Here is a 25,244-nt window from a genome sequence, read left to right on the forward strand (position 1 = left end):
CTGGTCTCCAGCCACGTCTCCGTGAACGCCAGAACACAGCAGTTCTGAATGTCCCGATGGTGTTCGATCCGTGCACGCAACTGGTCTCATTTATTGTCCAGGGATTGCACATTAGGTAACAGAATGGTGGGCAGAGGGGGTTCGTTATTTCTTCGCCGGCTTCTGCACAGAGCTCCAGCACGCTTCCCTCTCTTTGCTTTCCTCCTCCGCCTTGCAGGTGGACAAAACACCCAGGGGCAGGCCGTCGTCTGTGTTATCAATAGCTGGCTTAAAGTCCGCCTTGGCTGACGTTCCTATCTCCAAAATTGTCTGTCGATCATACTGAACATGTGATAGTACAGTGTGTGCAAAAAGAGCACGTAGTCAAAAGTAAATCCACACAAGTTTGCTGGGTAGACTCAGAGCTCTTGTCAGTACAGCCATCTGCACGGCGCACCGGAATAAATGGGGTTAGCAATTCGCGTGCAGTTTCGCTTGGATGGAGCTGTTCCCAAACCCAGCTGTGATGCATCCTGATAAAATGCTTCATAGAAACATAGAAACATAGAAAATAGGTGCAGGAGGAGGCCATTCGGCCCTTCGAGCCAGCACCGCCATTCATTGTGATCATGGCTGATCGTCCACAATCAATACCCCGTGCCCGCCTTCTCCCCTTTGATTCCACTAGCCCCTAGAGCTCTATCTAACTCTCTCTTTTAAATTCACCCAGTGAATTGGCCTCCACTGCCGCCTGTGGCAGAGAATGCCACAGATTCACAACTCTCTGGGTGAAAAAAGTTCCTTCTCACCTCAGTTTTAAATGGCCTCCCCTTTATTGTAAATGCTTCCTGTGGTGCATCTGTAGAAGTTTGTGAGAGTTGTACTTAGAGTATCTTCACTCCACACGGTGTGCCTGACTTCATCTGGCGGACAAAAGGAATTCAACTGGTTGCATAAAAAACAATAATCTCAACTACACTTAACTAATTGAAATCGAGCCGTCCACAGTGTGGATATCCACAGACAGATGATAAAGGGAATATCTCACACTAAACGTTATTCTCCGTATCTGTATTCATTGTAATCATGTATCGTCTCCCCGCTGACTGGTTAGCACGCGACAACAAAGCTTTTCACTGTACCTCGGAGTGTGTGAGTCTGTGTACCACGTGTACATGGAGTGTGTGAGTCTGTGTACCACGTGTACATGGAGTGTGTGAGTCTGTGTACCACGTGTACATGGAGTGTGTGAGTCTGTGTTCCACATGTACCACGTGTACATGGAGTGTGTGAGTCTGTGTACCACGTGTACATGGAGTGTGTGAGTCTGTGTACCACGTGTACATGGAGTGTGTGAGTCTGTGTTCCACATGTACCACGTGTACATGGAGTGTGTGAGTCTGTGTACCACGTGTACATGGAGTGTGTGAGTCTGTGTACCACGTGTACATGGAGTGTGTGAGTCTGTGTACCACGTGTACATGGAGTGTGTGAGTCTGTGTACCACGTGTACATGGAGTGTGTGAGTCTGTGTACCACGTGTACATGGAGTGTGTGAGTCTGTGTACCACGTGTACATGGAGTGTGTGAGTCTGTGCACCACGTGTACATGGAGTGTGTGAGTCTGTGTACCACGTGTACATGGAGTGTGTGAGTCTGTGTACCACGTGTACATGGAGTGTGTGAGGTTGCAGCCCCTGTTCCAATATCTAAAGGGGCTGCTCCTTGCCTTCTGGCTGCACTTCACACCCACCACCCTCATCTTTGGACACCCTATGCATAGGGGAGAGGGCAGGGGGCTGAAGATGTCCTGGTTGGGTTGCTCCTGGGCCTGGCCAAGCTGGCCATCCGCGAGTCACGGCGCCAGGCGGAAGAGGGCTCTGCCCGAGCCGGCCGCCTGCCCCTTTTCCGGGGTTACATCCGAGCCCGGGTGGGGTTGGAGAGGGACTATGCGCTGTCCACGGGCACCCTGGGGGATTTCCGGGACCGCTGGGCACTGCGGGGGGCTGGATGCATCCTTAATAAAGATGGGGAAATAGTGGTTTAATATTTAGGGATTTGTAATTTTATTCTGTATTACGGTGGTGGGTTTGTTTATATTTTTGTGTGTATTTTTCATAAATAGTTGAAAGAAAATGGTGGGGAGGTCAGTACCCGTGATGGACCGGGCAGTGTCCACCACTCTCTGCAATCTCCGCCATTCCTGGGCATCTGAGTTGCAAAACCAGGCCATGATGCAACCAGTCACTATGCCCTCTACCGTACACCTGGAGAGGTTCAAGATCTGTCCCCGATTGATTAGTAGGACAAGATGTTACAATCCCTAAAGTTTGCACTACAATTGACTGGTGTTGTTCTTGGGGGTGACCACTAGGTGATGTTGCCACCATTCAGACACATCTTCAGTTGTGTCCAGTCTGAAGAAGGGTCTCGACCCGAAACGTCACCCATTCCTTCTCTCCCGAGATGCTGCCTGACCTGCTGAGTTACTCCAACGTTTTGTGAACACATCTTCAGTTGTTGTACCTCAACGTCACTGGGTGTTTCGGCCTTTTATCACAAGACACCCTCAGTCTAGGCAGGCCCACCATTGCAGGGTGATCAGACCTGGGCGTGTGTGTTATGGTTAGCCTCTAGATTGTCACGTGGCAGCCCAGACAGTATCTTTTATTTTCAGCCGCAGCCAATATAAATGAACGTTTAAAAGGTCAAATATTTGAGTCATACAGCGTGGAAACAGGCCCTTTGGCCCAACTTGCCCATGCTGACCATCATGGCCCATCTACACTAGTCCCACCTGCCTGCATTTGGCCCATATCCTTCAAAACCGATCCTATCCATGTACCTGTCCAAATGTTTTTTAAACGTTGTTGTAGTCCCAGCCTCAACTACCCCCTCCTGGAGCTCCTTCCACCCACCCACCATCCTTTGTGTGAAAAAGTTGCCCCTCAGGTTCCTATTAAATCTTTCCCCCCTCACCTTAAGCCGATGGTTCTCGATTTCCCCTTTCGTGGATAAACAGCTGTGAGCATTTCTATCTATCCCTCTCATGATCTGTTTGGATGGCGTGCAGAATGAAGCTCAACACTACACCTGGTTCTTGATTCCGCCGCTCTGGGTAAAGGACTTTGTGCGTCCACCCCGCCTATTCCTCTCACGATCTTACACGTTGTGATGCTTGACCCATTTGTGACAACATGTGAACACGATCATTAGAAGGATGAGGGGGATCTTATTGAAACACATAAGATAATTAGGGGATTGGACACGTTAGAGGCAGGAAACATGTTCCCAATGTTGGGGGAGTCCAGAACAAGGGGCCACAGTTTAAGAATAAGGGGTAGGCCATTTAGAACGGAGATGAGGAAGAACTTTTTCAGTCAGAGAGTGGTGAAGGTGTGGAATTCTCTGCCTCAGAAGGCAGTGGAGGCCAGTTCGTTGGATGCTTTCAAGAGAGAGCTGGATAGAGCTCTTAAGGATAGCGGAGTGAGGGGGTATGGGGAGAAGGCAGGAACGGGGTACTGATTGAGAGTGATCAGCCATGATCGCATTGAATGGCGGTGCTGGCTCGAAGGGCTGAATGGCCTACTCCTGCACCTATTGTCTATTGTCTATTGAAATATCAGCTTACTTAATGTACGTGTGACGCGAGGGGGATTTCTGAGCATGCACCTCACATAAGGAGCTCAGTGGCGATGATCCTGTTGAAAAGCGGAGGTATTTTTACACCGCGGACTGCACTGCATCCAACAAGCACAGCTCCGGGCACCTGTAACAGGCACCACTCCACTACCCACTCATCTTGGTACAATGGAAGAAACCTTTCCTCAAATCAATGTAAGTCACAGTTGCCAAACTACCAAACAGTCGGGCTTGCAGATGCTGGTTTGTACCAAAGATAGACACAGAGTGCTGGAGTAACTCAGCGGGTCAGACAGCATCTCTGGAGAACATGGATAGGTGACGTTTCACAGAGTGCTGGAGTAACTCAGCGGGTCAGGCAGCATCTCTGGAGAACATGGATAGGTGACGTTTCACAGAGTGCTGGAGTAACTCAGCGGGTCAGGCAGCATCTCTGGAGAACATGGATAGGTGACGTTTCACAGAGTGCTGGAGTAACTCAGCGGGTCAGGCAGCATCTCTGGAGAACATGGATAGGTGACGTTTCGGGTCTGGACCCTTTTTCAGTCTTCCTTCCTCATGTCCGCCAGAGATGCTGCCTGACCCGCCGAGTTACTCCAGCACTTTGTGCCTTTCTTGGATAGTGGTGCTGTTTTGCCTTTGTATCTTTCTGGATAGAATACTCACTGGCGTATTCTGTAAATTTCCCAAATAAGACATTCGGTTCTTGAGAGGCAGTATGTGAAAACAAACTGGTATTTGTTCAAAACAATCGTGCACACTTTCAATGTGAAAGTACTGACGTAGTGTTTCACTACAGGTTGGCACGGTGGAGCAGCGGGTAGAGCTGCTGCCTCACAGCGCCAGAGACCCGAGTTCCATCCTGAACTTAAGTGCCGCCTGTGCAGAATCTGCATGTTCTCTCCGTGACCGCGTGGGTTTCCTCCGGGCGCTCCGGTTTCCTCTCACATTCCAAACGCGCGCAGGTTTCGTGGGTTAATCTGCCCTCTGTAAATTGCCCCTCGTGTGCAGGGAGTGGGTGGGAAAGTGGGACAACAGGTGGCGTGGACTCGGTGGGCCGAAGGGCCTGTTTCTGTCCTTATCTCTAAAAACAAAAAAACAAAAAAATGTTGCAGGAAATATAGAAACGAGTTCATCTGAGAACTGAATGGCAGACAGGAAATAAGGGAATATTTCTGTAATACTGTATAGGAAAATATTATTAAATACCTCTCTTGTTTACTTGATAATATGAAGACCTACTTAGCAACCGGCTGTGATCTCTTAAGAATAAGATGGCCTGGAACAAGCAGCTTAAAGGTTGTGAGATTTCTGCAGCTTAAGGCAGGTGTGAAAATATCAGCAAACGTCTCTGACAATAGACAATAGAAAATAGGTGCAGGAGGAGGCCATTCGGCCCTTCGAGCCAGCACCGCCATTCAATGTGATCATGGCTGATCATTCTCAATCAGTACCCCGTTCCTGCCTTCTCCCCATACCCCCTCACTCCGCTATCCTTAAGAGCTCTATCTAGCTCTCTCTTGAATGTATTCGGAGAATTGGCCTCCACTGCCTTCTGAGGCAGAGAATTCCACAAATTCACAACTCTCTGACTAAATAAGTTTTTCCTCATCTCAGTTCTGAATGGCCTACCCCTTATTCTTAAACTGTGGCCCCTGGTTCTGGACTCCCCCAACATTGGGAACATGTTTCCTGCCTCTAACGTGTCCAACCCCTTAATAATTTAATACGTTTCGATAAGATACGCACAGGCGGCACTCTTCGATGTTCGAGTCGTTGTCCCTACGGGTGATCAGTTAAACAACGAAGGCGACGTCAAATTATATTCCCAGAATTCCAGGGCAGCACGGTGATTCAGCGGTAGAGTTGCTGGGTTCGATCCCGACTATGGGTGCTGTCTGTTCTCCCCGTGACCTGCCTGGGTTTTTCTCCAAGATCTTCAATTTCCTCCCACACTCCCTTGGTATACAAGTTTGTAGGCTAATTGGCTTGGTATAAATGTCAATTGTCCCTAGTGTGTGTAGGATAGTGTTAGTGTGCAGGGATCATTGGTCGGTGTGGACTCAGTGGGCCGAAGGGCCTGTTTCCACACTGTATCTCTAAACTAAACTAAACTAAAGCAGATTCCAAGAAAATATATAACTTGGCTAATTGTGTAATTGGAAATGCTGTTTAAAATATAAATCCCTCTTAAAATTAGAGAATAAAGATCAGAAAAATGCATGCAGGCACAAAATGCTGGAGTAGCCCAGCAGGTCAGGCAGCATCTCTGGAGAAAAAGAAACGGTGATGTTTCGGGTCGGGACCCTTCCTCAGACACAGCCGACCCAAACCATCACCCATCCATGTTCTCCAGAGATGCTGCCTGACCCGCTGAGTTACTCCAGCACTCTGTGAAACGTCACCTATCCATGTTCTCCAGAGATGCTGCCTGACCCGCTGAGTTACTCCAGCACTTAGTGTTTTCATTTGTAGAGCAGTATCTGCAGTTCCTTGTTTTTACTGGGCAACAGTACGCATCACTAAAGATAGACATAAAAAGCAGGATTATCTCAGCGAGTTGGACAGCATCTCTGGAGAAAAAGAATAGGAGACCTTCAGGTCTGAAGAAGGGTCTCGACTCGAAACACCACCCGTTCCTTCTCTCCAGAGATGCTGCCTGACCCGCTGAGTTACTCCGGCACTCTGTGAAACGTCACCTATCCATGTTCTCCAGAGATGCTGCCTGACCTGCTGAGCTACTCCAGCATTTTGTGCCTGCATGCATTTTTCTGATCTTTATTCTCTAATTTTAAGAGTTACCACCAGAGAGTTACCACCAACGCCATGCCTATCAATGCCCAGCTACCATTCCCGCAAATCCCATCCTTCATCCGGGAAGGAGAGAAACGGAAGACCACCACCTCGCCTCTCAACTCATGCCCACTGAGCACAGCCAGAGACTGGGAAATGCGGGTTGACCTAGGCCAGAGGCTTTCCTTCCCAGTTGAAATCGCAGCTACCAACCTGCGACCAGACCTGGTCCTCTGGTCCAACTCCTGTCGGCGTGTTTACATCATTGAGCTGACGGTGCCCTGGGAGGAGGCTGTGGACGAAGCATTTGAAAGGAAAAGGCTGAGATATTCCAATCTTGCAGTAGAGGCGGAGGAGCGAGGTTGGAGTGTAAGGGTGCGTCCAGTGGAGGTGGGGTGCAGGGGCTTTGTAGCCAGTTCCACTGCAAGGCTCCTGAGGGAAGTTGGAGTCAGAGGGCAGGCCCAAAGGAGGGCAATCAAAGAACTTGCAAATGCCGCCGAACGGAGCAGTCACTGGCTGTGGCTGAAAAGAAGACTGTCTGGGCTGCCACGTGACCATCTAGAGGCTAACCATAAAACACACACCCAGGTACACAACTGATGATGTGTCTGAATGGTAGCAACATCACCTAGTGGTCACCCCCAAGAACAACACCAGTCAATTGTAGTGCAAACCTTAGGGATTGTAACATCTAGTCCTACTAATCAATCTGACCCGCTGAGTTACTCCAGCACTCTGTGAAACGTCACCTGTCCATGTTCTCCAGAGATGCTGCCTGACCCGCTGAGTTACTCCAGCACTCTGTGAAACGTCACCTATCCATGTTCTCCAGAGATGCTGCCTGACCCGCTGAGTTACTCCAGCACTCTGTGAAACGTCACCTATCCATGTCTGCCTTCGACATAAACCAGCATCTGCGGTTCCTTTCTATACACTCAGAAAAATGTGTTGTGTACAGCAATCACCGGGTTAACTTCAGTAAAGCCAGAGCAAACATTTGTCTGAATGTTTTACTTACAAATATTACCCGTGTGATCACACAGTGTATGTAGAGCCTTCATAATCATAATCATAATCATACTTTATTAGCCAAGTATGTTTTGCAACATACGGTGAATTTCATTTGCCGTACAGTCATACCAATAAAAAGCACCAGGACACACACAATACATTTTAACATGAACATCCACCACAGTGACTCCTCCACATTCCTCACTGTGATGGAAGGCAAAAACAAAGTTCAATCTGCTTCCCTTCTCTGTTCTCCCGCGGTCGGGGGCCTCGAGCCTTCCGTTGACCGGACGATCTTGGCTCCCGTAGCCGGCGGTTGGCCCTCGAGCCGGGGCGATCAACCTCCCACATCGGGGGGATCTCAGCTCCCTCGTGCCAGGCTTGAAGCATCGAGTCATACAGTCACACAGCATGGAAACAGGCCCTTCGGCCAAACTCGTCCATGCCAACCAAGTTGCCCCATGCAAGCTCGTCCCACCTGCCCATGTTTGGCCCATATCCCTCAAAGCCTCTCCTATCCATGTGCCTGTTCAAATGTCTTTTCAATGTTGTTATAGTGCCTGCCTCAACTACCTCCTCCGGCAGCTTGTTCCATATACCCACCACCCTCTGTGTGAAAAGATTGGCCTCAGGTTCCTGTTAAATCTTTCCCCTCTCACCTTAAACCTCTGTCCTCTAGTTGTTGATTCCCCTACTCTGGGTAAAATACAATACAATACAATACAATACAATACAATGTATTTATTCACAAAATGCTGGAGTAACTCAGCAGGTCAGGCAGCATCTCAGGAGAGAAGGAATGGGTGACGTTTCGGGTCGAGACCCTTCTTCAGACTGAAGAAGGGTCTCGACCCGAAACGTCACCCATTCCTTCTCTCCTGAGATGCTGCCTGATCTGCTGAGTTACTCCAGCATTTTGTGAAATAAATACCTTCGATTTGTACCAGCATCTGCAGTTATTTTCTTACAATACAATACAATATCTTTATTGTCATTGTACAAGTACAACGAGATTAAGAATGCCACTTCCATATCTATGCTATAAAGTAAATAAATAAATCACAGCATAAACAGAGACAGCAAAGGGGGGGGGGGGGGGGGGAGGAAAGGGGAACGAGGTAAAGTGCAAATGGGTTTATGCAGGGGTCAGTCATGCCAGCTGACCCTGGGGGCCGAGACAGACCATGGTGGGCTCTCAGCAGGACTGATTCAGAGCAGCTATTGCTCTAGGGATAAAGCTGTTTCTTAGTCTGGAGGTGCGGGCGTAGAAGGCCTTGTATCGTCTGCCGGATGGGAGTAGTTCAAGCAGACGATGGCATGGGTGTGTGGGGTCCTTGTAGATGCTGGTGGCTTTCCTGAGGCAGCGTGCGTTGTAGATGTCCTCCAGGGCTGGCAGCTGTATCCCAATGATCCTCTGCACTCTGCAGACGACCCGCTGTAGAGCTCTCCTGTCGGCTGGTGTGCAGCTGAGATACCACATGGATGCCGTATGTCAGCATGCTCTCTGTGGTGCAGCGGTAGAAGGTCATCAGTAGCTGTTGGGGCAGACCGACCTTTTTTAGCGTTCTCAGGAAGAACAGCCGTTGCTGTGCCTTTTCGACAAGAGCAACAGTGTTGGTGGACCATGTGAGGCCCTCTGAAATGTGTGTGCCCAGAAACCTGAAGCTGGACACTCTCACCACTCCGTCCCCATTGATGAGGACTGGAGCATATTCCGCATTCTGTGACCTTCTAAAGTTGATGATGTGCATTCATTCCCCTCATGATTTTATACACCTCGATAAGATCACTCCTGCGCTCCAGGGAATAGAATCCTAGCCTGTTCAACCTCTCCCTATAGCCCAGGCCCTCAAGTCCTGGCAACATCCTCGTAAATCTTCTCTGCGCTCTTCCCAGCTTGACAACATCTTTCCTATAACATGGTAACCAAGTCTGAAGAAGAATCTCGACCCGAAACGTCACCCATTCCTTCGCTCCAGAGATGCTGCCTGACCCGCTGAGTTACTCCAGCACTTTGTGTCTATCCTACTGACCAAAACTAAACATCGTTCAACAACCAACGTATTCACCAACGCATTTCTATAATTATTCACACCATCCCTTTAGAATGGGCATCATAACTAATTTATTTTAAGATAGAAAAATCACTTAAATTGATAGAAAATTCAAAAGTGATTAAATTGATAGAAAATTAATTAACCTGAAAATACAGTCATTCTTTTGAATTTTCTATCAATTTAAGTGATTTAAGTGATTTTGCTCACTTAAATTGATAGAAAATTCAATTTAAAAAAAAAGAATAACTTGAAAATACAGTAATTCTTTTGAATTTTCTAAAAATTTACGTGATTTTTCTTTTTTTTTAATTGAATTTTCTATCAATTTAAGTGATTTTTCTTTTTTTTTTGTAAAACAAAAAGAAAAATCACTTAAATTTTTAGAAAATTCAAAAGAATGACTGTATTTTCAAGTTATTCTTTTTTTTTAATTGAATTTTCTATCAATTTAAGTGATTTTTCTTTTTTTTTTATAAAAAAAAAGAAAGATCACGTAAATTTTTAGAAAATTCAATTAAAAAAAAAGAATAACTTGAAAATACAGTCATTCTTTTGAATTTTCTAAAAATTTAAGTGATTTTTCTTTTTGTTTTACAAAAAAAAAAGAAAAATCACTTAAATTGATAGAAAATTCAATTAAAAAAAAAGAAAAATCACTTAAATTGATAGAAAATTCAAAAGAATGACCGTATTTTCAGGTTAATGGAATGAAGTGCTGGATAGACTATCTTGCAGGGGCTGTAATGCAGTCCTGTATATTTGAAAAGGATTTTGACTGACCCTTCTGCAGTAAAGATGCAACTTAATGCCATCTCATTTTATTGCCAGGCCTCGACCAAAGTGGAAGATGTTTTTGAATCTGTCCTTCAGGTTAGTTTGTTAATGTGCCGATTATTTATCTCTCTACCCAGCGAGCGAGACAAATTCACGTGAGTGCATGGAATGTTATTCAGAATTCAATGTTTATATAAATGCTATATAAATGTAATGCATTATTATTATTATTATTAAAACTGCAACGGCGGGTTTTGATCACGTTGAAGGATATTCTTGCTATTGAGGGCGTGCAGCGTAGGTTTACTAGGTTAATTCCCGGAATGGCGGGACTGTCGTATGTTGAAAGACTGGAGCGACTGGGCTTGTATACATTGGAATTTAGAAGGATGAGAGGGGATCTTATCGAAACGTATAAGATTATTAAGGGGTTGGACACGTTAGAGGCAGGAAACATGTTCCCAATGTTGGGGGAGTCCAGAACAAGGGGCCACAGTTTAAGAATAAGGGGTAGGCCATTTAGAACGGAGATGAGGAAAAACTTTTTCAGTCAGAGAGTTGTAAATCTGTGGAATTCTCTGCCTCAGAAGGCAGTGGAGGCCAATTCTCTGAATACATTCAAGAGAGAGCTAGATAGAGCTCTTAAAGATAGCGGAGTCAGGGGGTTATGGGGAGAAGGCGGGAACGGGGTACTGATTGAGAATGATCAGCCATGATCACATTGAATGGTGGTGCTGGCTCGAAGAGCCGAATGGCCTACTCCTGCACCTATTGTCTATTGTCTATCTATTGTCTATTGTCTGTGGCAGCTCTGTGTGGACCACAACATTACAATGAAACCGCTAATAAGCCACTTGGCCAGACAATAATGCAGCCACAGAGAGCAACGATCACAAATAAAGATGAACATAGAACATAGGGCAGCACAGGAACAGGCCCTTCGGCCCACATTGTCTGTGCTTTCTATCCCTCTCTTCCCCCTTTCTCTCTCTCCCCTTCTGCAATCTTTCCTTCCCTCGTCCCCTTCTCTCCCCCTTTCACTTTCTTTCTCTCTCTCTCCACTCCCACATCTTCTCCCTTCTCTCCCCTTCATTCTCTTTCTTTCTCTCTTCCATTTCTCTTTCTCTCTCATTCTCCCTTTCCATCCCTCTCTCCCCCTTTCCTTCGCTCCTTCTCTCGCTTTCTTTCTCTCCTTCCTTTCCCTTTCTCCTTCCCCCTCATTCTCCCTTCTACCCTTCCCCCCTTTCTCGCTCGCTTTGTATTATTTAGTAAAACATAAAACAGACTGGATGATGTTTCTTGTAACGATAAAGTACAAAGTCCAAGAATGTATTCCCTGTAAAGTTGGCAAGTGATAGGAGCAGAATTAGGCCATTCAGCCCAAGTCTACTCCACCATTCAATCATGGCCGATCCATCTTCCCCTCTCAGCCCCATTCTCCTGCCTTCTCCCCATAACCCCTGACACCCGTACTAATCAAGAATATATCTATCTCTGCCTTAAAAATATCCACTGACTTGTCCTCCACATTCTTCTGTGGCAATGAATTCCACAGATTCACTGCCCTCTGACTAAAGCAATTCCTCCTCATCTCCTTCCTAAAGGAAGGTCCTTTTATTCTGTGCCCTCTGGTCATCGACTCTCCACCAGTGGAAACAACCTCTCCACATCCACTCGATCCGCACACGTGTGCAAGTGACAGTCCAGGGTTGAGGGTGCCTGCAACCTGTTCTTGTGCTTCCCTCAGCTGTTCCAAATGGCTCCAGCTCCGACCTTGCTTCTGGCAATCTCCGTCCTCGCCTCCCTCTGCTGGTTAATTCGAGACAACCTGCGCCTGGGAAACGTCCAGGGGAAATACGTCCTTGTGACCGGGTGTGACACCGGGTTTGGGAACCTTTTGGCGAAGCAACTGGACAAGCGAGGGTTCCAGGTGATCGCTGCCTGCCTGACAGCGCAGGGCGCGGAAGGGCTTCGGAACGACTGCTCGCCTCGCGTGAGGACGGTGCAGCTGGACGTCACCGACCCCGACCACATTCAAAGGGCCGTGGACTTCGTACAGTCAGAGGTTGGAGACCAAGGTAAGGGAAAGCACAGTCAGAGATTGGAGACCAAGGTAAGGGAAAGGGAGACCAAGGTAAAGGAAAGATCAACGTGCCCTTGTTCTCCACCCTTAACATTTACACTTTCCTATCCTTCGACAGACATAACCTCAGTTCGTTTGATGGGACAGGCAGCATCTCTGGAGAGAAGGAATGGGTGACGTTTTGGGTCAAGACCCTTCTTCACCCATTCCTTCTCTCCAGAGATGCTGCCTCTCCCGCTGAGTTACTCCAGCATTTTGTGTCCATCTTTGGTTTAAACCAGCATCTGCAGTTCCTCCCACACATTCAGCTAGTTTAATTCAACAAAGGTTCACCTGCACCTCCTCCAACCTCATCTATTGCATCCGCTGCTCCAGATGTCAACTTATTTACATCGGCGAAACCAAGCGCAGGCTCGGCGATCGATATTGCTGAACACCTGCGCTCGGTCCGCATTAACCAAACTGATCTCCCGGTGGCCGAGCACTTCAACTCCCCCTCCCATTCCCAGTCTGACCTTTCTGTCATGGGCCTCCTCCAGTGCCATAGTGAGGCCCACCGCAAATTGGAGGAACAGCACCTCATATTTCGCCTGGGCAGCTTGCAGCCCAGTGGTATGAACATCGACTTCTCCAACTTTAGATAGTTCCTCTGTCCCTCCCTTCCCCTCCTCCTTCCCAGATCTCCCTCTATCTTCCTGTCTCCACCTATATCCTTCCTTTGTCCCGCCCCCCTGACATCAGTCTGAAGAAGGGTCTCGACCCGAAACGTCACCCATTCCTTCTCTCCCGAGATGCTGCCTGACCTGCTGAGTTACTCCAGCATTTTGTGAATAAATCGATTTGTACCAGCATCTGCAGTTATTTTCTTATATTCAGCTAGTTTAAGTTGTTGTCACACGTAGCGAGGTACAGTGTAAAGCTTCTTTGTTGCCTGGTATCTAGTCAGTGGAAAGACTGCACATGATTACAATCAAGTTGTCCACAGTGTTACAGATACAGGATAAAGGGAACAACATTTATTGCAAGGTAAAGTCCAGTTAAGTCCAGTTAAAGATAGTCTGACGGTCTCCAATGAGGTGGATGGGAGGTCAGGAACATCTGAGGAAGGATACACTGGGATTGGAGAGGGCCCAGAGAAGGTTTATGAGAATGATCCCAGGTATGTTTGGGTTAACATATGATGAGCATTTGACGGCACTGGGCCTGTACTCGCTGGAGTTGAAAAGGGTGAGGGGAGACCTCATTGAGACATCGAACAGTGAAAGTGTTCTTCCTTTGGGAAGGAGATGAGGAGGAATTTCTTTAGTCAGAGGGCAGTGAATCTGTGGAATTCATTGCCACAGAAGGCTGTGGAGGCCAAGTCAATGGATATTTTTAAGGCAGAGATAGATATATTCTTGATTAGTACAGGTGTCAGGGGTTATGGGGAGAAGCCAGGAGAATGGGGCTGAGAAGGGAAGATGGATTGGCCATGATTGAATGGTGGAGCAGACTTGATGGGCTGAATGGCCTAATTCTGCTCCTATCGCCTGTATAGTGTGAATGTGGAGAGGACGTTTCCACTAGTGGGAGAGTCTAGGACCAGAGGGCACAGCCTCAGAATAAAAAGATGTACATTTAGAAAAGCGATAGGAGGAATTTCTTTATTCAGAGGGTAGTGAAGCTGTGGAATTCATTGCCACAGACAGTTGCGGAAGCCAAGTAATTGGGTATTTTGTAGGCGGAGATCGCCAGATTCTTGATCATCAAGGGTGACAAAGAAACGTACAAGATTATTAAGGGATTGGACACGCTAGAGGCAGGAAACATGTTCCCGATGTTGGGGGAGCCCCGAACCAGGGGCCACAGTTTAAGAATAAGGGGTAGGCCATTTAGAACGGAAATGAGGAAAAACCTTTTTCACTCAGAGAGTTGTGAATCTGTGGAACTCTCTGCCTCAGAAGGCAGTGGAGGCCAATTCACTGGATGCATTCAAGAGAGAGTTAGATAGAGGTCTTAATGATAGCGGAGTCAGGGGGTATGGGGAGAAGGCAGGAACGGGGTACTGTTTGTGGATGATCAGCCATGATCACGGTGAATGGCGGTGCTGGCTCGAAGGGCCGAATGGCCTACTCCTGCACATATTGTCTATTATCTGTTGTCTATTGTCTATTGTAATGGAGAGAAGGCAGGAGAATGGGGTTGAGAGGGAAAGATAGAGCAGCCATGATTGAATGGTGGAGTCGATTCGATGGGCTGAATGGCCCAATTCTGCTCCTCTGACTTATGAACTAATAATGTCCAGGTGAGACTCAACGGGCAAGGCGAGCTGTGAGGACCCAGTCCTTACATTGTGAAGATGGGTGTGAGTTTCTTGAGGCATCGCAGTCCTTAGTTAACATTGGCGAAACCCAGCGCAGGCTCGGCGATCGCTTCGCTGAACACCTGCGCTCGGTCCGCATTAACAAAACTGATCTCCCGGTGGCCGAGCACTTTAACTCACCCTCCCATTCCCAGTCTGACCTTTCTGTCATGGGCCTCCTCCAGTGCCATAGTGAGGCCCACCGCAAATTGGAGGAACAGCACCTCATATTTCGCCTGGGCAGTTTGCAGCCCGGTGGTATGAACATCGACTTCTCCAACTTCAGATAGTTCCTCTGTCCCTCTCTTCCCCTCCTCCTTCCCAGATCTCCCTCTATCTTCCTGTTTCCACCTATATCCTTCCTTTGTCCCGCCCCCCTGACATCAGTCTGAAGAAGGGTCTCGACCCGAAACGTCACCCATTCCTTCTCTCCCGAGATGCTGCCTGACCTGCTGAGTTACTCCAGCATTTTGTGAATAAACCAAATAAGGTGATCTGTGAGTGCATACTGCAAACCTGGCCTCTATACAATAGAAGGGCGGCACGGTGGCGCAGCGGTAGAGTTGCTGCCTTACAGCGCCAGAGACCCGGGTTCAATCCTGGCCTCGGATTCTGCCTGTACGGAGTTTGTACGTTCTCCCCGTGACTGGGTGGGTTTTCTCCGGGTGCTCCGGTTTCTTCCCACATTCCAAAGACGTGCAGGTTTGGGGATTAATTGGCCTTGGTAAAAATTGTAAATCATCCCCAGTGTGTGTAGGATAGTGCTAGTGTGCGGGGATCGCTGGTTGGCACAGACTCGGTGGGCTGAAGGGCCTGTTTCTGCGTCGTATCTCTAAAGTAAACTAAATTAAATGGACGTATATGCAGCCGTTAGCATAGTAAAGGACACCACAGGAGCAGGGTAATAAGAATAAGTTTTGTTCATCAATGCTGCCAACGTTATGATCTGGAATGGCCTGTGCCTTCAGTTTCAGTTGAGTTTACTTTATTGTCACGTGTACCGAGGTACAGTTAAAAGCATTTGTTAACCGGTCAACGGAAAGACAACAATACATGATTACATTTGAGCTATCCACAGTGTACAGATACATGATAAAGGGAATGGCATGAATAACCTTTAGTGCAAGAACCCAGCGCGTTACATACTCAATAAACATATATAGACACCGATCAGCCAAAAACATTATGGCCACTGACAGGCGAAGTGAATAACATCGAGTGGATGTGGAGAGTTTGTTTCCACTGGTGGGAGAATCGGCGACCAGAGGGCACAGAATAAAAGGACGTTCCTTTAGGAAGGAGATGAGGAGGAATTTCTTTAGTCAGAGGGCAGTGAATCTATGGAATTCATCGCCACAGAAGACTGTGGAGGCCAAGTCAGTGGATATTCTTAAGGCAGAGATAGACATATTCTTGATTAGTACGGGTGTCAGATGGTAGCAGCAGATTGTGGACGCAGCCCAGACCATCGCACAAACCAACCTCCCTTCCATTGACCCCATTTACACCTCACGCTGCCTCGGCAAGGCCAGCAGCATAATCAAGGACCAGCCTCACCCTGGCCACTCCCTCTTCTCCCCTCTCCCATCGGGCAAAAGGTACAGAAGTGTGAAAACGCACACCTCCAGATTCAGGGACAGTTTCTTCCCAGCTGTTATCAGGCAACTGAACCATCCTATTAACGACCAGAGAGCAGTGCTGAACTACAATCTACCTCATAGCTCTCAACCCCATTCTCCTGCCTTTACCCCATTACACCTGATACCCGTACTAATCAAGAATCTGTCCATCTCCGCCTTAAAAATGTCCATTGACTTGGCCCCCACAGCCTTTTGTGGCAATCAATTCCACAGATTTACTACCATCTGACTAAAGAAATTGCTTTTCATCTTCTTTCTAAAGGTACATCCTTTTATCCTGAGGCTATGACCTCCGGTCATAGACTCTTCCATTAGTGGAAACATCCTCTCCACATTCATTCCATACAAGGCCTTTCACTATTCAGTAAGTTTTAATAAGGTCCCCCCTCGTCCTTCTAAACTCCAGCAAGTACAGACCCAGTGCCTTCATACGCTCATCAATGATCCCAATCATTCCGGGGACCATTTTTGTACCCCCCCCCCCCAAGAATGAACACTAGGAAGAGCAATGAGCATGCAAGGTGTAGGGTAAAGTTTGTCCAACATCCGCCCAACATCCCAGAAGCATAATTTAACTAACAGTGGGATGTTTCATTTCATTCTGTAGTCAAAGTTTACTGGCATGAACTTGCAATTTAGGAAACTGGGTTGAGTTGAATTAAAACTAGGGAAAGTGTTAGATAGAAGCCGTGCATTCCAGCAGTGGCAAGTGAATTCAAAGCAGCGCTGGACAGAATCAGAGGCAATGCCTTAAATAACTGTAACAACAGGGACAAGTAATCCTCCCTTGTATTAATTTTGAGATTCCAAACTTCACACCTGTTAGCTTTCTACTGAACACATTACACGTCAAGGAATATTCATTGGACTATCTTTGATCGGACTTTATCTTGCACCAAACATTATTTCTTTACCATGTATCTGTGCACTGTGGACGGCTCCATTGTAAACAACACGTATTGTCTTTCCGCTGACTGGGTAGCCCGCATTAAAAGCTTTTCATTGTACCTCGGTACACCTGACAATAAACTGTTACTGAGACTGCAACTGAAACTGAAGCTGAACTCAAGCAACACCCACCTCAGTACCCGTGACAATAAACTGAACTGACACTGACCGCCCTCTAGTTGTTTAGGAAAGTAACTGCAGATGCTGGTACAAATTGAAGGTATCACAAAATGCTGGAGTAACTCAGCAGGTCAGGCAGCATCTAGGAGAGAGGGAATGGGTGACGTTTCGGGTCGAGATAATTCCCGGAATGGCGAGACTATCATATGTGAAAGACTGGAGTGACTAGGCTTGTATACACTGGAATTTAGAAGGATGAGAGGGGATCTTATTGAAACGTATAAGATTATTAAGGGGTTGGACACGTTGGAGGCAGGAAACATGTTCCCAATGTTGGGAGAGTTCAGAACAAGGGGCCACAGTTTAAGAATAAGGGGTAGGCCATTTAGAACGGAGATGAGGAAAAACTTTTTCAGTGAGAGAGTTGTGAATCTGTGGAATTCTCTGCCTCTGAAGGCAGTGGAGGCCAATTCTCTGAATGCATTCAAGAGAGAGCTAGATAGAGCTCTTAAGGATAGCGGAGTCAGGGGGTATGGGGAGAAGGCAGGAACGGGGCACTGATTGAGAATGATCAGCCATGATCACATAGAATGGCAGTGCTGGCTCGAAGGGCCGAATGGCCTCCTCCTGCACCTATTGTCTATTGTCTATTGAGACCCTTCTTCAGACTGAGGTGTTGTTGGCAGGATGGTTGAGCCAATGAAACACAATAACTCCAACAGCGTTCGCTGTCACCCGCGTGCCTGCAGGTCTCTGGGGTTTGGTCAACAATGCAGGAAGAGCCAATCCCATCGCCCCCACCGAATGGCTGAGGGTGGAGGACTTCACCAAAGTGTTGGAGGTGAACCTGGTTGGACTTATCAACGTCACACTGCACTTGCTGCCCCTGGTGAAGAAGGCCAGGGGAAGGATTGTCAATGTTTCCAGTGTTATGGGGCGGATCTCATTTGCTGGAGGCGGCTACTGCATGTCCAAGTGCGGAGTGGAGTCTTTCTCAGACGGCCTCAGGTCAGAACCCAGCGCGTTACACACTCAATAAACATATGTAGACTCCCATCAGCCAAAACATTATGACCACTGACAGGCAAAGTGAATAACATTGATTCACAAAATGCTGGAGTAACTCAGCAGGTCAGGCAGCATCTCAGGAAAGAAGGAATGGGTGACGTATCGGGTCGAGACCCTTCTTCTTGAGTCTGAAGAAGGGTCTCGACCCGAAACGTCACCCATTCCTTCTCTCCCCCGCCCCCCTGACATCAGTCTGAAGAAGGGTCTAGACCCGAAACGTCACCCATTCCGCTCCCGAGATGCTGCCTGACCTGCTGAGTTACTCCAGCATTTTGTGAATAAAAACCCATTCCTTCTCTCCCGAGATGCTGCCTGGCCTGCTGAGTTACTCCAGCATTTTGTGAATAAGTACCTTCGATTTGTACCAGCATCTGCAGTTATTTTCTTACACTTGAATAACATTGATTATCTTGTTACAATGGCTCCTGTCAAGGGGTGGGATATATTAGGCAGCAAGTGAACAGTCAGTTCTTGAGGTTGATGTGTTGGATGCAGGAGAAATGGGCAGGAGTAAAGACCTGAGCGACTTTGACAAGGGCCAGATTGTTATGGCCAGACGACTGGGTCAGAGCATCTCTGAAACGGCAAGGCTTGTGGGGTGCTCCCGGTCAGCAGTGGTGAGTACCTACCGACAGTGGTCCGAGGAGGGACAAACCACAAACCGGCAACAGACAGGGTGTTGGGTGCCCAAGGCTCATCGATGCGCGAGGGCAACGAAGGCTATCCCGTCTGGTCCGAACCGACAGAAGGTCGACTGTGGCACAAGTCACAGAAAACTTTAATGGTGGTCACGGGAGGAATGTGTCACAATACACAGTGCATCGCACCCTGCTGCGTATGGGGCTGCGCACGGAGGGCCAGCGGCATATTAGGTAGGTGGGCATAATGTTTTGGCTCATCAGGTCATAATGTTTTGGCTGATCGGTGGTATACATATAATTGAAACATTGGCTTTATTTTAAATATAATGACTGTTCATTTTAAATGAATTTGTTAATGTGACTGGTTCACAAAGTGCTGGAGGAACTCAGCGGGTCTTCAAAGAAGGGTCTGACACAAAACGGCCCCTGTAGTTCAGTTTAGAGATACAGTGTGGAAACAGGCCCTTCGGCCCACCGGGTCCATGCCGACCATCGTTCACTTGTTCCCTAGTTCTATCCGACACACCAGGAACAATTTTCCAGAGGTGCGGTTAACATACAAAACTGTACGTCTTTGGGATGTGGGAGGAAATCCGGAGCACCCGGACAAAACCCATGTGGTCATGGGGAGAAAGTACAAACTCTGTACAGACAGCACGCGTGGTCAGGTTCCGAACCCAGGTATCTGGCACCGTGAGGCAGCAACTCTACCGCCGTGCCACTGTGCTACCCACGTGCTATCCATGTTCTCTAGAGATGCGGTCTGACCCGCTGTGTTACTCCAGCATTCAGTGTCCTTTTTATGTCCTAATGAGTGTTGGCTTTCTTGAATGGTTTTGGAAAGGATGCCACATTTCACTGGCGCCAGACTACAATAATGACGCAAGGGATGAAACACAGAAAATAGGTGCAGGAGTGGGCCATTCGGCCCTTCGAGCCTGCACCGCCATTCAAAATGATCATGGCTGATCATCCAACTCAGTATCCCGTACCTGCCTTCTCTCCATACCCCCTAATCCCTTTATCCACAAGGGCCACATCTAACTCCCTCTTAAATATAGCCAATGAACTAGCCTCAACTACCTTCTGTGGCAGAGAATTCCACAGATTCACCACTCTCTGTGTGAAAAAAAAACGTTCTCATCTCGGTCCTAAAAGACTTCCCCCTTATCCTTAAACTGTGACCCCCTTGTTCTGGATTTCCCCAACATCGGGAACAATCTTCCTGCATCTAGCCTGTCCAACCCCTTAAGAATTTTGTAAGTTTCTATAAGATCCCCCCTCAATCTTCTAAATTCCAGCGAGTACAAGCTGTGATGCTTGGCCGGTCACAGGGCAATGATTGACCATAATGGGCCATTACTCTTACCAGCCATCTTGTACTTTACATTCTGTGTGCTTGTCTGTTCAGGAGGGACATGCAGCACTTTGGAATCAAAGTCAGCATTATCGAACCTGGCTTCTTTACAACGGAGACTACTAACTTAGAAATCATTGAGAGAGGCTTACTGCAACTGTGGGAGCGACTCAGTCCTGAAACCAAGGAACACTACGGGGCAAAGTTCTTTGATAATTGTAAGTATATTTATCGATAAAATATTTACTCTTAATATGGGGCAGCACCATGGTGCAGCGGGTAGAGCTGCTGCCTCACAGAACCAGAGACCCGAGTTTGATCCTGACTTCGGGTGCTGTCTGTGTGCAGTTTGCACGTTCTCCTTGCAACCCCCGTGGGTTTTCTCTGGGTGCTCTGGTTTCCTCCCACATCACAAAGACGTGCGGGTTTGCAGGTTAATTGGCCCTCTGTAAATTGCCCCTGGTGTGTAGGGAGTGGATGAGAAAGTGGGATAGCATAGGACTAGTGTGAATGGGTGATCGATGGTCGGCGTGGACTCGGTGGGCCGAAGGGCCAGTTTCCACGCTGTATCTCTGAACAAATAAATGGGGATCTTATCGAAACATATAAGATTATTAAGGGGTTGGACACGTTAGAGGCAGGAAACATGTTCCCAATGTTGGGGGAGTCCAGAACCAGGGGCCACAGTTTAAGAATAAGGGGTAGGCCATTTAGAACGGAGATGAGGAAAAACTTTTTCAGTCAGAGAGTTGTGAATCTGTGGAATTCTCTGCCTCAGAAGGCAGTGGAGGCCAATTCTCTGAATGCATTCAAGAGAGAGCTAGATAGAGCCCTTACTGATAGCGGAGTCAGGGGGAGAAGGCAGGAACAGGGTACTGATTGAGAATGATCAGCCATGATCACATTGAATGGTGGTGCTGGCTCGAAGGGCTGAATGGCCTCCTCCTGCACCTATTGTCTATTGTCTAAATGAATAAATACATTTACAGGTATTCTGCCAATCAGACTGAAGAAGGGTCTCAACCCGAAACGTCGCCCATTGCTTCTCTCCTGAGATGCTGCCTGACCTGCTGAGTTACTCCAGCATTTTGTGAATAAATACCTTTGATTTGTACCGGCATCTGCAGTTATTTTCTTACCGTGTCTGTTGTGTGTTGCAGACATCAGGGTGCAGCGGTTCTCCATGCTCTGCCTGTGCTCCTCTGACCTGGACAAGGTGACAGGCTGCATGCACCATGCCCTGTCCGCTCAGTACCCTCGCTCGCGGTACAGTGCAGGCTGGGACGCCAAGCTCTTCTGGATCCCGCTCTCCTACGCACCATCCTTCGTCGCTGACTGCCTGTTGTACCTGCTGCTTCCCAAACCTGCTGGCAGCTCGATGAAAAGAAAAGCCGGAAACCAAGTGGATGTATAATTTACCAAGGGAACTGAGAACCAGTGGGTGGCACAGCAGTAGAGTTGCTGCCTCACAGCGTCAAAGACCCCGGGCTCAATCCTGACTACGGGGGCTGTTTATACTGCGTTTGCAGGTTTGGATTTTATTTTAGATTTAGATTTAGAGATACAGCGTGGAAACAGGCCCTTCGGCCCACCGAATCCGCGCCGCCCAGCGGTCCCCGCACACTAACACTATCCTACTCACACTAGGAACAATTTTTACATTTACCCAGTCAATTAACCTACATACCTGTACGTCCTTGGAGTGTGGGAGGAAACCGGAGATCTCGGAGAAAACCCACGCAGGTCACTGGGAGAACATACAAACTCCGTACAGACGGCGCCCGAGGTCGGGATCGAACCTGAGTCTCAGGCGCTGCATTCGCTGTAAGGCGGCAACTACCGCTGCGCCCTATGACTTGGGGTTTTCTCCGGGTGCTCCGGCTTCCTCCCACACTCCAAGGACGTTCAGGTTTACAGGCGAATTGGCTTCTGTAAATTGTCCCCGGTGTGTAGGATAGTGCTAGTGTGCGGGCGATCATTGGTCAGCGTGGACTCGGTGGACTGAGGGCCTGTTTCCACGGTGTAACTCTAAACTAAACTCTAAACTAAGCCAAACTAAACAGAGGACATAAGTTTATGGTGAGGGGGGAAAGATTGAATAGGAACCTGAGGGGCAAGTTTATACACAAAGGGTGGTTGGTGAATGGAACGAGGTGGTAGTTTAGGCGAGTACCATTGCAACATTTAAGAAACATTTAGACAGGTGCATGGATAGGACAGGTTTAGAGGGAGACTAGACCAAGTCGACCCGTTGGGCCCAAACCTCACCTGCATTGGTGCAGCACCCCCTCCCATCACTCCATCCCCCTCAACCTCCTCCCCCTTCCCTTCCTCCTCCCCCTCCACCCCCCTCCCTCCCTCCCTGGGAGATAGATTTAAACTTTAAAATGTGAATAACAAAAAATATAACACCGATTTCAATGAAACTTCTTCCATTAGCACCAAGAGATGCTGCCTGACCCGCTGAGTTACTCCAGCACTCTGTGAAACGTCACCTATCCATGTTCTCCAGAGATGCTGCCTGACCCGCTGAGTTACTCCATCACTCTGTGAAACGTCACCTATCCGTTCTCCAGAGATGCTGCCTGACCCGCTGAGTTACTCCAGCACTCTGTGAAACGTCACCTATCCATGTTCTCCAGAGATGCTGCCTGACCCGCTGAGTTACTCCAGCACTCTGTGAAACGTCACCTATCCATGTTCTCCAGAGATGCTGCCTGACCCGCTGAGTTACTCCAGCACTCTGTGAAACGTCACCTATCCATGTTCTGCAGAGATGCTGCCTGACCCGCTGAGTTACTCCAGCACTCTGTGAAACGTCACCTATCCATGTTCTCCAGAGATGCTGCCTGACCCGCTGAGTTACTCCATCACTCTGTGAAACGTCACCTATCCATGTTCTCCAGAGATGCTGCCTGACCCGCTGAGTTACTCCAGCACTCTGTGAAACGTCACCTATCCATGTTCTCCAGAGATGCTGCCTGACCCGCTGACTTACTCCAGCACTCTGTGTCTTTTTTTCCCAATATAACACTTTTGTTCAGTGCTCTATTTGTGATGCTACGCTCTAGCACAGCGTACTGACCTCTCTAACATGACGTGTATGCTTATTAAATGAGCTTAGCCAGTGAATAATGCAAGTGAAAGAATCAGATTTTTTTTTTGGTGTAGTTTAGAGATACAGCGCGGAAACTGGCCCTTCGGCCCACCGAGTCCACGCCGACCAGCACTGGTTACACTAACACTAACACGCTAACACTAGTCCCACATACACTAGGGACAAATTACGTTTATACCAATCCAATTAACCTACAAACCTGTACGTCTTTGGAGTGTGGGAAAACGAAAAATCTCGGAGGAAACCCACGCAGATCACGGGGAGAAGGTACAAACTCCGTACAGACAAGCACCCGTAGTCAGGATCGAACCCGGGTCTCCGGCGCTGTCAGCCGCTGCGCCACCGTGCCACCCTATTTATTTATTTGTTGACACTTCGAGTTCAGTTATTATATCGCAAATTAAAGTGTCCCCAACATTGGGCATGTTGATTGAAAAGATTTGTTGATAAATGTAGCTGAATTTTTTACCGATATGTGTACCAGCTCTTTTTTTGTCTACAAAAAAAGGTACAATACAATACAATACAATCTATCTTTATTGTCATTGTACAGGGGTACAACGAGATTGGGAATGCGACTCCCATACCATGCAATAATTTAATTAATTTAAACTACTTTTTCCAGCTGTCTATTTACGATCGCAGGGCTGCAGCAATACTAATTTATTTTGAGAGGTCTAAAAATGCAAAAACAGGGATGTGATACTGGGGATTTTATAAGGCACTGGTTAGACCGCATTTGGGAGTATTGTGAGCAGTTTTGGGCCCCATATCTGAGGAAGGATGTGCTGGTGCTGGAGATGGTTCAGAGGAGGTTTACGAGAACGATCCCAGGAATGAGTGGGTTAATCCTTGACGAGCGTTTGTCGGCACTGGGCCTGTACTCGCTGGAAGTTAGAAGGATGAAGGGGGGACCTCATTGAAACCTATCCAATACTGAAAGGCCTGGATAGAGTGAATGTGGGGAGGATGTTTCCACTAGTCTAGGATTAGAGGCCATAGACTCAGAATAAAGGGACGTTCCTCTAGAAAGGAGATGAGAAGGAATGTCTTTAGTCGAAGGGTGGTGAATCTGAGGAATTCATTGCACAGATGACAAGTCAGTGGATATTTTTAAGGCAGAGATTCGATTCTTGATTAGTACGGGTGTCAGGGGTTATGGGGAGAAGGCAGGAGAATGGGGTTGAGAGGGAAAGATAGATCAGCCATGATTGAATGGTGGAGAAGATTTGATGGGCCGAATCACCTAATTCTGCTCCTGTAACCTATGAACTTATGAAGTGGTTGGTTGCAATTTGGCAGAGAATGTTAATGAGATATTTTAGATATTTATTTATTTATTTTCATGTTATTTTCATATCAATTCACTGGTTGTGAATAAAACCACATCCTCCAGTAGAAACATCCTAAATTATTTTCACAGATCGCACTTGTTTCAGCTACTGTTGCTGATTATAATCCAAATCTAATTTTATCTTTCTATTGCTTTGTAACCCTTTACAAAACTCACTCAACAGTTGAATTTGTTTGGCTAATGTAATCAATTTGTTATCCCAATGTGCTAATCATAGTGGTAGAGTTGCCGCCTTACAGCATCAGACACCTGGGTTCGATCCCGACTACGGGCGCCGTCTGTACGGAGTTTGTACGTTCTCCCCGTGACCTGCGTGGG

General features: G+C 47.5%; 1 protein-coding gene across 1 annotated transcript; it reads left to right on the forward strand.

The window, feature by feature from the left end:
• The first annotated feature begins 3,721 nt into the window (after positions 1-3,721).
• Positions 3,722-21,868, forward strand: LOC144596374 (retinol dehydrogenase 7-like). The gene is made up of 6 exons (XM_078404631.1): positions 3,722-3,816; positions 10,311-10,352; positions 12,004-12,334; positions 18,138-18,396; positions 20,509-20,672; positions 21,615-21,868. The coding sequence occupies exons 1-6, from the start codon at positions 3,790-3,792 to the stop codon at positions 21,866-21,868; spliced, it is 1,077 nt and encodes a 358-aa protein (XP_078260757.1). The 5' UTR covers positions 3,722-3,789.
• Positions 21,869-25,244: the final 3,376 nt, after the last annotated feature.

This window comes from Rhinoraja longicauda, chromosome 8 (genome assembly GCF_053455715.1).
Source record: "Rhinoraja longicauda isolate Sanriku21f chromosome 8, sRhiLon1.1, whole genome shotgun sequence".
Lineage (NCBI taxonomy): Eukaryota > Metazoa > Chordata > Chondrichthyes > Rajiformes > Arhynchobatidae > Rhinoraja > Rhinoraja longicauda.